The sequence below is a fragment of the Oncorhynchus masou genome, chromosome 33 (genome assembly GCF_036934945.1).
Source record: "Oncorhynchus masou masou isolate Uvic2021 chromosome 33, UVic_Omas_1.1, whole genome shotgun sequence".
NCBI classification, from domain to species: domain Eukaryota; kingdom Metazoa; phylum Chordata; class Actinopteri; order Salmoniformes; family Salmonidae; genus Oncorhynchus; species Oncorhynchus masou.
In genome coordinates, this window is record NC_088244.1 from 23,770,547 (window position 1) to 23,784,665 (window position 14,119).

At 50.3% G+C, this 14,119-nt stretch overlaps 1 protein-coding gene across 1 annotated transcript in view; it reads right to left on the reverse strand.

Annotated features, from left to right (window-relative positions):
- The window catches only part of LOC135528068 (cadherin EGF LAG seven-pass G-type receptor 3-like), a 52,047-nt gene extending 41,569 nt beyond the window's left edge, over positions 1-10,478 (reverse strand). The window contains 2 exon segments of the mRNA XM_064956840.1: positions 4,829-10,223; positions 10,226-10,478. Coding sequence (XP_064812912.1) covers positions 4,829-10,223; positions 10,226-10,420 — 5,590 coding nt within the window. The 5' untranslated portion in view covers positions 10,421-10,478.
- Positions 10,479-14,119: the final 3,641 nt, after the last annotated feature.

Below are 14,119 nucleotides of genomic sequence, written 5' to 3' on the forward strand. Positions count from 1 at the left end.
AAGGTCGGTGGAGCTACTGAGAGACAGGAGAGAGTGAGGGTTGGTGGAGCTACTGAGAGACAGGAGAGGCAGGAGAGAGTGAGGGTTGGTGGAGCTACTGAGAGACAGGAGAGAGTGAGGGTCGGTGGAGCTACTGAGAGACAGGAGAGAGTGAAGGTCGGTGGAGCTACTGAGAGACATGAGAGAGTGAGGGTTGGTGGAGCTACTGAGAGGTGAGGGTCAGTGGAGCTACTGAGAGACAGGAGAGAGTGAGGGTTGGTGGAGCTACTGAGAGACAGGAGAGACAGGAGAGAGTGATGGTCGGTGGAGCTACTGAGAGGCAGGAGAGAGTGAAGGTCGGTGGAACCACTGAGAGACAGGAGAAAGTGAGGATCGGTGGTACCACTGAGAGACAGGAGAGAGTGAGGTTTGGTGGAGCTACTGAGAGACAGGAGAGACAGGAGAGAGTGAGGTTTGGTGGAGCTACTGAGAGACAGGAGAGAGTGAGGGTCGGTGGAGCTACTGAGAGACAGGAGAGAGTGAAGGTCGGTGGAGCTACTGAGAGACAGGAGACAGAATGAGGATGTTGACATTGTGGGGGAGGGGAGCGGTGGCAGCTGGTTTGATTACAGGATTATGAGGAGGCTGACTCCCTACTGACCTCACACACACTCACACCACACACGCACACACACACCAGGCGTTAACAAATGAACAACCAGGGGGTCGACTAGGATTATGAGAGGAAGGCTCAAACCAAAATATGATTATTCATGTTCAAGAAATAATATGGGGAAAAACAGTGGAGAATTTCTCTCATTGTAAATAGAAAAGGGAAATTTCAACACAAAATACAAAATAGGGAATACTGCTCAGACAAAATAACTTGCAAAAATGAATATCTAATTACTTTTGTTATTGAAATGAGACATGGATCATAGTCAAGGAGGTAATCTTTTGTGATTTGCACCCCTTGCCTGGTTTATTTCTGGCTAGCAGCTAGATAGCTAACTCAGAAACAGGTACACACAATGAGCTACAATATAGGCTAATCCACCCAGCAGCTAGCTACGTCGGTAGCAGGTAGGCTACATACAGTACAATATAACTGAGCAATCAGCAATAACTTAGGAACAGATACTGTACATACAGCACAATAATATAACCCAGCTAGCAGCTAGTAGCTAACTCACTCTGAAGCAGGTATTGTAGCTACACAACAAAACCCAGACCTAATGCATATAGCTTACTGGCCCTCTGAGGCTAAGCTACCTTTCTAGCGCACATCTTTAAACTTTTATAACCCTCCCCAAAGTATAAATGGAGGTTATTTTAGCATCTTTAGCACTGAGGGGAAAACAAGTGTTTGTAAATAACACTTTGTGGGCTTATTTTTTGCTCCTATCCATGTTTTCGCGTCATGACTCCACACTTCAAATGGAGGAGTGGCGTTTCAGGTCTGCTGGGTTGAGAGGGGCTATTCCAGGTACACTTGGCGAATATAGTTTTACCGCCTCCTAGATATAAGCAATGCTTCCTTTCCTAAACATAGGGCTGGAAATAGCAAGATGCCTGCTACCCACGTCAGTAGCTATGCAGTATATGCCCAAACCCTTTTAAAGAGATGGAGCCTTGCCTTGCTCCTCTGTCACTTCAGCCAAGCCTGAACCTGCTGTGAGATGGGAACAACTTTCATTTCATGTACACACAGCTCCCTTTCCCTCCAGTCATATCAGGGGAGACTGAACAAGTGTTGGCCTTTTCAAATGGATGGGAATTGTTTTGGGCATGCAGAGTCACCTAGAAATAACAAATGTAGGTCCCCAGGAGGGTTACATTATGAACACACAATGTGGCACAGACTCACACACGGAAACACACACACACAACCATAGAAAGAAACACATCCATAGCCTGCATTCATTCACAATCTTGCTCGTTTGAACACAGACACACACGTACACACTACAGGCAGTGGTCTGACAGATGATTTTCTTGCTCTGTTTGTTTTAAAATCCCTTCTCCCCCTGAGGTCTGAACACTCATTATTCTCAGTGCAAAGTAGAACAGAATAAGCCACACAGTCAAAGAGCTCTCTGCAAGCTTATACTGCATCTTTACAACACAGTGTCTAATCTCCCATTAAACCACATACATGGATACACACACACACAATCACTTTACACACACATTGGGCATCAGCATAAAAGTGCATTTTACAGACATATGCTAACAGTCTCAGTGATCTGATCTATCTGTTTTATCTTCCCAGGCGTACAGACGTATCTACCACGCCACGTTTACAACTATTGCATGTATATAATGGGAAATTACTCATTTGTAGCATACACATTCCCTCACATTGGCTATACTGTCCTTACGCTTGCACACACAAATACACCTGGGCACACTCACTACAGGATGCATCAGTGTGTGTTGAATAAGTAAAGGATGATCCTAAGAGAGGAGAGGAAAGAAAGAGAGAGGATGTATGGGACCCTGCTGTCTGTTGTGGTTAAATTACAGAGGGATTATATTATTATTATTTCTTTTTTGTACTTTTACCCCTTTTTCTCCCCAATTTCGTGGAATCCAATTGGTAGCTACAGTCTTGTCCCATCGCTGCAACTCCCGTATGAACTCAGGAGAGGGGAAGGTTGAGAGCCATGCGTCCTCCGAAACACGACCCTGCCAAGCCTCACTGTTCTTGACACACTGCTTGCTTAACCCGGAAGCCAGCCGCACCTATGTGTTGGAGGAAACACTGTGCAACTGGCGACCAAGTCAGCTTGCAAGCACCCGGCCCACCACAAGGAGTCGCCAGAGTGCAATGGGACAAGGACATCCCAGTGGGCCAAACCCTACCCTAACCCGGATGACGCTGGGCCAATTGTGCGCCGCCCCATGGGTCTCCTGGTCACGGCCGGGTGTGACACAGCCTGGGATCGAACCCATGTCTGTAGTGACGCCTTAGACCTCTGCGCCACTTGGACTGCCAACAGAGGGATTATTTAACAGCTGGAGCAGGAGGAAAAGGATCTCTTTACGAACACTGTAAACTGTGCCAGACTATCTGGCCATCCCTTGCATGACCAGTCAAGAACACATTTATATATGTTGGACGGTAAACGTTTACAACACACGTTTTATAGAAAGTGCACATCAATTCTCTATTATTTGCCTTTCATGTTTAAATATCTCCGTCTACACCCATATGTACTGCATAGACACACTCAAACACAGATACACACCTAAGCACACAGATTCACACACACACACACAAAAGAGGGGAAGTGGTGGTGGTGTGTGTTGGTGTCCCAGGGGAAGAAGACAGACAGATAGACAGAGACAGATATCAGATGAGTCCTGCTGTCCTGTTGGGATCTTAGACCGACTGGCTATATTACATCTTAATCTCCCCACTCTCCAGTGTTAGACAAGCGCACGAGTCAAAACCAAGCAAGCGAGAGAGAACCAGAGACAGCCACAGCCCCAGAGAGAGAGAGAGAGAGACCAAGAGAGACAGAGAGAGAGCGAAAAGAGAGTGATACAGAGAGCCCATGGGAGACAGATAGAGAGCGAGAGACAGAGAGCATGAGAGAGAGAGCGTGAGAGCCAGAGAGAGAGAGAGAGACAGAGAGCATGAGAGAGAGCGTGAGAGCCAGAGAGAGAGAGAGACAGAGAGCATGAGAGAGAGAGTGTGAGAGCCAGAGGGAGAGAGAGAGACAGAGAGCATGAGAGAGAGCGTGAGAGCCAGAGAGAGAGAGAGACAGAGAGCATGAGAGAGAGAGCGTGAGAGCCAGAGAGAGAGAGAGACAGAGAGCATGAGAGAGAGCGTGAGAGCCAGAGAGAGAGAGAGACAGAGAGCATGAGAGAGAGAGCGTGAGCGCCAGAGAGGGAGAGAGAGAGAGAGAGAGCATGAGAGAGAGCGTGAGAGCCAGAGAGAGAGAGAGACAGAGAGCATGAGAGAGAGAGCGTGAGAGCCAGAGAGGGAGAGAGAGAGACAGAGAGCATGAGAGAGAGCGTGAGAGCCAGAGAGAGAGAGAGAGAATGTGAAGGGAGGGGAGGAGAGGGGAGGGGAGCCAGGCAGACACAGACAGCAGCATATACAATGAATCTGACAGACTTGCTCTCAGACTGACTGTATTTCATTATAATCTCATAACACTCCTGCCCTGGAGGAGAGGAGTGGGCAGAGAGAGGCTGAGAAAGGCTGAGTGTGGGAGAGATGGAGGGAGGGAAACGATGAACAGAGACTCCTACTGCAGAGGGAAAATTGAAAGGGACAGGGAGAGGGACAGGGAGAGAGGGATAAAGAGAGACGCACAAACACACACGCACATACAATCACGCACACATACACAGACAAACAAACAAACACAGATAGACAAACAAACACACACTCGTATATATATTGGAATAAAAGCTCTGTAAATAGGCCAGCTCACACAAAAAACACTGCCTATATAAAACCTATTTATTAACAAACTAGAAATGCATGACTGTTGTACAGTAAAATAAATCATAAACCATCGTTACCAGGCAGTTTATCATACCATGCCACATATCGCCTCTTTCATTTATCTCAATACAAATACATAAATCATGGAACAAGAGCCTAAATATTTGAAGTGCCCCTTTACCACTCAGTCATTCACATTTTCTGACCAGCTCTTCCCCCACACTCTTTCTGTCCCACACACACACACAAATCTCTCTGTCCCCGTCCCTCTCTGCACATCCAGCCACACTCTCTCTCTCTCTCTCTCTCTCTCTCTCTCTCTCTCTCTCTCTCTCTCTCTCTCTCTCTCTCTCTCTCTCTCTCTCTCTCTCTCTCTCTCTGTCTCACCTGTGACAGTGATGAGCATGGGGGCCACCAAGGCTCTGTTGTTGTCCAGCTTGCGGCTCAGCCGGATCTCGCCGCTGCTGTGGTTGAGAAGCAGCAGGTGCAGCTCGTTGCCCCGTTCGATAGTGTAGTAGAGGCGGTCGCTCACGTCCGGGTCGTGGGCCGGCACCCGTCCGATCCCCCCACTGGGGAAACTGTTGGAACGGTTGGACACAAAGTTGTTGAAGATAATCTGGAAGTCCTGAAGCTGGGGCCGGTTGTCATTCTGGTCCACCAGCCGGATGCGCACCGTGGCCCGGCTCACCAGGGGGGCTGAGGTGGCCTGGACCACGATCACATACTCTGAGCGGGCTTCGTAGTCCAGGTCGATGAGGGAGGTGAGCTCCCCAGAGAAGATGTCCATCTGGAAGATCTCAGGGATGTTGCCTTCTACGATCTGGTACATGATCTGGGCATTGGCCCCCTCGTCTGGGTCTGTGGCTGTAATCTGGGCCACCACTGACCCCACAGCGCTGTTCTCCTTCACTAGAACCTCAAAGTCATCCGCTGGGAACACGGGTGCGTTGTCGTTGACGTCGAGAACTGTCACCTGGATGTGGACGGGCGTCCGCTGTGGAGGCACACCACGGTCCACTGCATACGCCGTCAGCTCATAGAAGGGAACACTCTCGCGGTCCAGACGACGGACCGTGCGTACAATGCCCGATGTGGGCTCGATGGTGAAGTCCCCGTCGCCGTCCTCCCCATTCTGGAAGGTGTACTGGACGCGGCCGTTGGCGTGGGCATCTCGGTCCGTTGCGGATATCTGTAGGACACTAGTGAAGGGTGGCGCGTCTTCACTGACGGTGCCCTGGTACCTGGGGCTGAGGAACTGTGGTGCGTTGTCATTCACATCGTTCACATTCACCTCTACGTAGGTGGTGTCAGACTTCTGTGGGATGCCGTTGTCCCGGGCGGTGATGGCCAGAGTGTAGGTCATCTGGTCCTCGTAGTCCAGCTCGGCCTGCAGGGTGATGGCTCCGCTGGACGGGTCGATGCGGAACTGGGGGATGTTGTCCTCCAAGAAGTAGGTGATGCGAGCGTTCTCACCGACGTCATCATCCGTGGCACTGATGACCACGACCGTGCTGCCCGGCGGCCGGTCCTCATTCACAGACACTGAGTAGTGAGCACTCTGGAATACAGGCCGGTGCGTGTTGGCGTCTGTGATGTTGACGTGGACCTGGCACGTGTCGTGTAGTGTGCGATCTGAGGCAGTCACCGTCAGAACGTAGCGCCGTTCTTGTTTGTAGTCGAGTGGCAGTGCTAGAGAGACCAGCCCCGAACCTCCGGCTGTGCTTATGGCAAAGCGGTTACGCGTGTTGCCCCCCGTGATCTGATAGGTGACCGCACTGTTGACATCACGATCGACCGCGGTCACAACGACCACACTGGTGCCCACGGCCGCGTCCTCATTAAGCCTCACAAAGTACTCTTTCTGCAGGAACTCTGGCCTGTTGTCATTGACGTCCATCACTGTTATGGTCACGCTGGCTGTGGCAGAGAGAGGTGGGACGCCATAGTCTCTGGCATCCACCCCAAAGAAGAAGTGTTCCACAGACTCCCGGTCCAGAGCCGAGCTGACCGTCACCCAGCCGGTGGCAGAGTTGATGGCGAAGGGCATGTCAGGGCTAGTGCCAGTCAGCCTGTACTCCAGACGGGCATTGTCCCCAGAGTCAGTGTCGATGGCCTGGATGTGGAGGATGGAGCTGCCCACGGGGGCACTCTCCAGCACTGACGCCTGGAACGGTGTGGATACGAAGATGGGAGGGTTGTCGTTGACGTCGGTCACCTGCACGCTGATGATACCTGTGTTATTGGAGAGGGGCGGCCGGCCGTTGTCCTGGGCTCGTACCCTCAGAGTGTACTCCCTCTCTGCCTCGAAGTCCAGAGGGGCAACTACCTGGATCTCCCCCGTCACACTGTCGATGGAGAACTGGCCCCGGCTGTTCCCACTGATGATGTTGTAGTGGACGGCCGCGTTGCTATCCTTATCATGGTCCGTAGCGCTCACCCTCAAGATCTCTGAGTGGGGCCGGATGTCCTCCCTGACCGCCACCACATAGCGCTTCTCGCTGAACTGGGGCACGTTGTCATTCTCATCCAGCACCGTGATGAAGACCTTAACGGTGGCTGAGCGCGGCCCGGGCTCCTTTCCCTGGTCACTGGCCTCCACGTGGAGGGTGTAATGCTCGTTGGTCTCCCTGTCGACTGCCCCCCGCGTAGTGATCAGCCCTGAGCGGGGATCGATCTCGAAAGCGGCGCGGGCGGTGGCTGCGGTGTCTCCTATGAAGCGGTAGCGGATGTTGGCGTTGGACGGGGCATCCAGGTCAGTGGCTCGGAGCTGCAGGATGGGGTAGCCCTCCTCCACGTTCTCCCGGATGGTCTCCCGGTACTCTACATGCTCAAAAATGGGCGAGTGGTCATTGCGGTCGGCCACGGTGATGGCCACCATGGTGGTGCCAGAGAGGCGTGGAGAGCCGTGGTCTGACGCTGTGACCCGGAAGTAATGCAGATCCATGTGCTCCCTGTCCAGCACCTGGGAGGTGGTGATGAGGCCTGTGTCGGGGTCAATGTGGAAGTAGTCAGTTGATCTGCTGTTCATTAGAGGGGCCATGGTGTAGCTGAGCATGCCTGCGTCACCTGAGTCTGGGTCGGTGGCTGAAATGGCTATGACTGAGGTGCCTGGGGGCTGGTTCTCTGGTACCTGCACCTGGAAGTTATACAGGGAGAAGTGAGGGTGTCTGTTGGCAGCACGGCGAGCGCGTCCCACCACCAAAACCTCTTTCTCTCTGCCCCCCTCACCTCTATCTTTCACTATGTGCCTTTCCAGGCTTCTCTCTGCCCTGGAACTGTGCCTTTCCTCCTCTTCTTCCCACTCTCCTTTTGTGCTTTCATCCCCCTGCCACTCTTTGTTCCCCTGTCCTCCTGACCCACTCTGTGCCTGTGTGTGCCTGGCCCTCTCCTGACCCTTTCCTCCCTCTCCCTCTCCCTCTCCAGTTTCATCTGTTTGGGCTGTGGCTCTCTTTGTTATTCCTTCTGACTCCCACTCCTCCACTTCCTCCCTCCACGGCTCTCTGGCCTGTCCCTCCCCCACCTGTAATTCTCCTTCCCCAGACCCCTCTTCAACCTCGACAACCATATGCCTCTCTCGCAGACGGACACCTTGTTGTTGTAATGGCACCAGTTTACTGGATTTTAATTGCATGCGTGAGCCCCCCTGTACAGTGGTTAAGCTGTCGACAGCACACGCAGCGTGAAGGCACTCTTCCGGGAACGACGCCTGCTGTGTCTGTGAGCACGGTCCACTCAGATCCCCCGACACCTGTCTACTATCGGCATCGTTACTTTCGTCATTCGTTAGAACATTCTCCTCTTTGTTCTCCTCGTTGCTATTGTTGTTGTGGTTCTGTTTGTCGTGGTTCTGGTTGTCATTTCTTAAGTTGTTATTGTTATTGACGTTGTGAACACTCCCGAAAAAGATTGGCTGAAAGTGGTGCGCCAAATCTGCGTGTTTACTTTGGGAATCCTGTGAAAAGGTTTTCATGGGAGCTGTCCACAGTGCCTGTGGTGCTGAACTCATGTGCTGAGAACGGGTAGTGTGGTGGGGGCTAGCTCGTGGCCGGGAATGTGAATCTGAGTCATCATCCCGTTTAGTCAGGTTGAGCTCGATGGAGAATGATAAAGGGGTTGTGGTAACGATATCCCTGTGAGTAACTCCAGACTTAATTGCACGGGCGTGTGCCGAGAATGATATAGTGAAAGCGGTGATGGAAGACATTACAGGCGTGACGAGAGCTGACTCACTGTGCGCTGGCTCAGACTGAGGGTGAGGATTAGTGGCTCGAACAGACAATTCTGCTGCCTGTATGTCATCATGGAATAAGGAAAACGAGTTTGTAGAGCTAAGTGAATTTGTGTTTTCATTAGCGGTATGCCTACCGTTAGATAGAAAACAGAGACTATGCGTAATATTTGTGGTGGGGGGAAATTGGATGTCGACATTACTCCCTGCTATGCTCCCCCTAGGTCCAATAACGTTGGCTGAAGGTCTTCCCCCCACATCCATCTGCTGCAAACCACAACACCCCGTTACGGGGAGAGACCCCCAGGGTAACCCCTTGTTCTCTACACGGGATTGAGAGGTCTGTTCTCGGCCTGCCACCACTGATAATTTCTGTGGAGGAGCAGCCCGCACTTTAGGCTTGGCTGCTAGATAAACAGAGGCAAAATCATCATCCGGATCATTTGCGTTTACGTGATTTTTGACTTGTTCCTTCTCTCCGTCCATCCTCTGGCCCACACCCATGGGATGCCCAGGACTGTGCATGCCAGGCGTGTCTCGGGTTGCTGCAGGCGTGTCTCGGGTACTCGGGTAACAACCTGTGAGGGCCATCCACCCTTCAATAATCCCGGGCGACTGGTAACATCTGGCCGCGCTGCCTACGGCGGCTGAGGTGAGATAGCATGTGTAGGGCACTTGCGCCCCACTTCTCCCTGTTCTTCCAATGGCCATAGTCAACGAACGATTGCAACCATTGCTTGTGAAATCGATAGCATTGTGACTGCCCAATTGAGAACAATCCCCGGTGGCCACCTCGCCGGAGTTCAAAACATTATCGCCCAAATGAGTATGAGGGCCCCATGTCAGCTGTCCAGTTGGTTGCTTAGCTATATATATGTGCTGTGTTGGAGAAAGTGGCTGGTGGAGAGGCCTTCTACACCTTTCAGAAGCCGCTCTCACGTCCCTAGCTGTCTCGAACGCCTCGCTCTCAGGTCCCCGGTGGTTGCCGCGCACAAAGACTCTCCTGGTGTCGGGTTTGGAGAGCAGCAGACAGGATGGTAACCGCGCGCACACTCTAGTCCTTTGTACAAACCGCATTTTGCCATTTTGAACAGGGGAAGAGAAAACAGGTGAAACAACGCCCCTCTCCTCACTGCTGCTCCTGCTCATACCTGCAGGGTCGAGAAGCATGTCTCCATTCCACGCCCCTGTCGCCCCCCCTTCTTCCGTGCACAAGGGTCCAAAAGGGTATCCGTGCCATATAAAAAGACTCCACACTGGGCATTCTGGTCCCGATGGGAACCGCTGTAACGTCCACCTGGGGCGAATCACCGAGCCGCTGTTGCTCGCCAAGACCCCAGCTTCCCCGGGATGGCTAGGTGTCTCAGGGCAGGGTCCCGGGCTCCAGCGGCAGGGCCCTGCTGCCTTCCCCGGGATAACTGCTAACAAAGGGCTGAGGAACAGGTGGAGAAGAAGTGGCGAGAGCAGGCAGGAACCCAGTAGCAGTGCAGCCATTAGTCTGGTAAGATCCTTTCTCCTCTCCCCCTTTCTCCCTCTCACCCCTCTCTCTTTCTCTCTCCTCGCTCTCTATCTTCGAGTGCGTCTCTTCCTCTCTTCCGTCGCCGGCTAGGTCGCCAGCTCCAGCGGCACCGCTCGACACCTTCCCCCGCGCTCCCCCGTCTCTCCTTGGGCCCGGGAAGTTGTCATTTACTCGCTGTGTTCAGTAGAACTCGGGCTGTCGGCGTCAGGGGTGCAGCATCTCTCCCTTTCATTCATATCCAACATGGCTCTCAGCAGACCCCGTGGTACTACCATCCTCGCGTTACACTCTCCTCCTCTCAACACCCCTCCCCCTCGCTGCTCTCTTCCTCCGCCTCCCTCTCGACTCACAGAAATAGGAGAGAATGGTTTATTCCAGCGCGCAGGGCTGTTACGCCACCCGTAGCCGCCATATACACAACTGGAAGGCGACTCTATATCTTACAATCATCTTTTAATAAACCCATCTCAATAAATTACATTATAGCCTTATAGCCTATATCAGAACCTAATAGCCATGTAGCAAATGAAACCAAATGCCATTTTGGTGATAATTATATATATTTGGGCTTTATTAAATATGAAAGTGTAACACAGAGAGTACTGCAAATGATGTTTATTATTGCACATGTTCTGTCACACGTAACCTAATACATTATAAAGACAGTCAGGCCTATGTTATGTACCAAATGAGCTGGCTGAATTGAGCCTCTCCATTACGTCATGCTCTGCCTAAACGTCAATGAGTAATTTACAGTAGCGGAGCTACCCCTATTCATTGCTTTTCTTTCGATATAATCATCACCCTTCACTTATCATTTTAGTTATACATGAATTTATATGGATATGACCAAATATATGTAATTGTATTTGAAAAGTGGATAAAAAGTAGTTTATATGAAAATATCACTTTTATTCCCAATTTAATCACACAATTCATTCTGCTGGTGAATTATACAACATATAAAATGACATCCCCACATTTCGGAAATGGCTGAGGGAGGGAAGGTGTGTCTGGCAGCCTTGGCTTGTATCGTCGGATGTGCTGTGGCACAAAATTGATATGTTAGGAAAACCAATATGTGTTTCTCTCAGTCTGGCTGCCTGTCGCCGCTGCCACGGTTGGAGCGGATCCACACATTTTGAAATATTCATGCTCCAACCACAATAATATTGTGGACAAAAAAAACGCCAACCCCCGCGCTCTATGCATTTGCTCGCTCCTGATATCCGAGCCGAGCTGAGAACAGTTAGTCAGTAGCCGCGAGGGTCTGGCCGTTTAGGCAGGCAGCCCTGTTGGGTGTCATTGCTCGATCACCTTGCTCGCACACCAACAATATTTGCTGTGAAAAGTAGGTTATGCTGGCGAGCCGCCCTCTCCATGATTAGGACGGATAGGCCTACATGTCATCACGCGCAAAGCAGGCTAGCCAAAGTGGCACTTGTGATATCATAGTGAACTAGTGTGAGGAAGAAAATGCAGTTTACCAGGTTACATTAAAACTGGATCTCATTCCATGATATTCCTAGATGTAATATAAATAATGTATCTGGATAAACACACTTTTGTATTAATGGAAAGTTCTTGAAATGTGAAGCGCCGCCAAAGCGGGGTGCTGTTTAACTCTCGCCGTCCATAGTCTCAATGGTGACTCCCTGTTTAAATAAAGGTGATATATATAAAGTAAATAAATGATGAACGACATGTGAACGATAAGCTTGTAGAATCATGACTCTTTCGAGTTTTCAGTTCATCGTTGGCCGGTAGTTGGTCCTGCGTGCTCTGGGAATTACTGACTCAAATGAACGAAACTAGTAGAAATATTCGTTATTTTGATTGAACGAATCGAAAGGATCCGAACTTCCCATCACTACTATACATTCTAAAATGCACGCGCGCCCGTAGACCTATACGTGCATTAAAAAGATACATATAAATAAATGTTGCATGGCCAGAGCAATGTTGCATTAACGTAGTTGGTTGGCCTCTGGATAAAAGCATGTGTTATTTTTCTTGTAATTTCATACATTTATTCACGCGCAACCCATATTCTGAGTAGGGGGTAAGTATTTTGAGTAGGAGCTATGCTTTAACTTAACATGTCTTGTGTGGACTCAAATGGTCCGATGAAGCAGGCCTATTTGGAGTGCCGCTGTCCGCTGTAATGAGGTCGATCACAGCGCGACTAAATATGACCCAACATTTCTAGTAATTTCTCGTCGGAAAGACATCCATGTTGTGGACTGCTTACAGTTCTTTGTTTAGTGTTCAACAGGGCTTCGTTTTTTGAGAGTTCTGCTCCTGAACAAGGCAGTTAACCCACGGTTCCCCGATAGGCCGCCATAAATAAGAATGTGTTCTTAACTGACTTGCCTAGTTAAATAAAGGTTAAATAGAAAAATATTTTTAAAATGTATGTTATGTTATGTAGGCTACTCTCAGCATAGTCGACATGGGCGCAGTCAACGGTGTTGTAGTGCTGAAATGTCCATAGCCTGTTCGTGCGCCCATCTCTCCCATCACATTTTTGTCTTATTTCTTACTTTTGTGGGTCTGATGGACCCAGAACATTTTGGGTTTTTTAAATATTTGTCAATGCAAATGCTCAGATAATTGTAGGCGAGAACATGATCAATGGGAGAACCATCCAAATAATAATATGTAGTTCGTTGCATTCATTTTTGCACCAGGCGATCAATTAATCTATCAGTTCTAAACATGTATATTGTTTCTCTATGCTCCCTGTAGCATGATCTTTTTTTATGCGCGCATATAGGCCTATGAAGGACAGCTGTTGGTCGGAGAACGTGTCCAGAGTCGCGGAGCAGCATATTAATCCTGCAGTGGAATTCATTGCGGCCAGCCTGTAGGTCAAACGAGCGAGTCACTCAGAAAAGATTCAAAAAGAACGAATCGTTTGCAAACTGTACATCACTAATTTATCGACACCCTTTTCAAAAAACTGTTGTGTCCAAATTTAACTGGGTGGCTCCCCTCCACGCAACCGTGGATCCATAAACGCATCCTCACTGGGAGTCCCCTATCTATCTACCGCGAGCCGCAACTCAAGACCCTGCTTTTCAACAGTGTGAGTTACCATGGGAACAGCGAAAGTGGGAGTACTTTTAGCCTGTGGGGGATTATACCCCGCCGAGGGGTCGAGTGTGCAGGGAGGGAGGGGCACTGTGGAGGCTTTCTTTACTCATTTTGCCCGCCAGTCACATACTCCTTAGCCTAATTGCATGACCCCGGCCCCGCTCTCCTTGTCTGACCAGGCCGGGTGCCACAGAGTCCCCAGACCCTTTCCATGAAATCCTGAGCGGCAGGTGGTAGTGGCGGCACGGTTTACATCTGGCCTCGACTGGAAATTATGCGGCAGTATATATTCACAAGAGGTGTGAGGGAACGCACATAGATTGACGGATAGGCTAGTCGTGTCATTTGCCAATGCCAACCAATCGCCTGTTGTCTTCGACATCGATCATTTATGGGAAAGGAAGAAGGACAGGGCCCTGGCCGTCCTGCCACTTAGACAGGTCGACACAGAGGGTCGCTATCCGGGAAGACCCACTCCATCCCTCCTCTCTCTGATGGCATATGGCAGCAGCTGCGTGGCGCGTGTGGGGTGATTGTGTGACTCTTGCAACAGCTTATATAGGGCCTATGGGTTGCGCGTGAATAATACAGCAATAAGCCTCTGCACGCTATGTTGACGTGAATACCAAACAGCCAAGAAAGGTAAAGGGCCCTTAGCTGTCCTTAATCTCACAGTTGATTAGAGACCATTCATGTATTCATTGTTCGGGCCTTGATTCCTGTTGCAACCTGTTTTCCTCTCATGTTTGAAGTGTGTTTTCCTTCTTGCCTTCAACAGTCAACCAAAAGGATGATGATGTCATTAATTATTTGGGGAGATTAGCCCTATGTGATA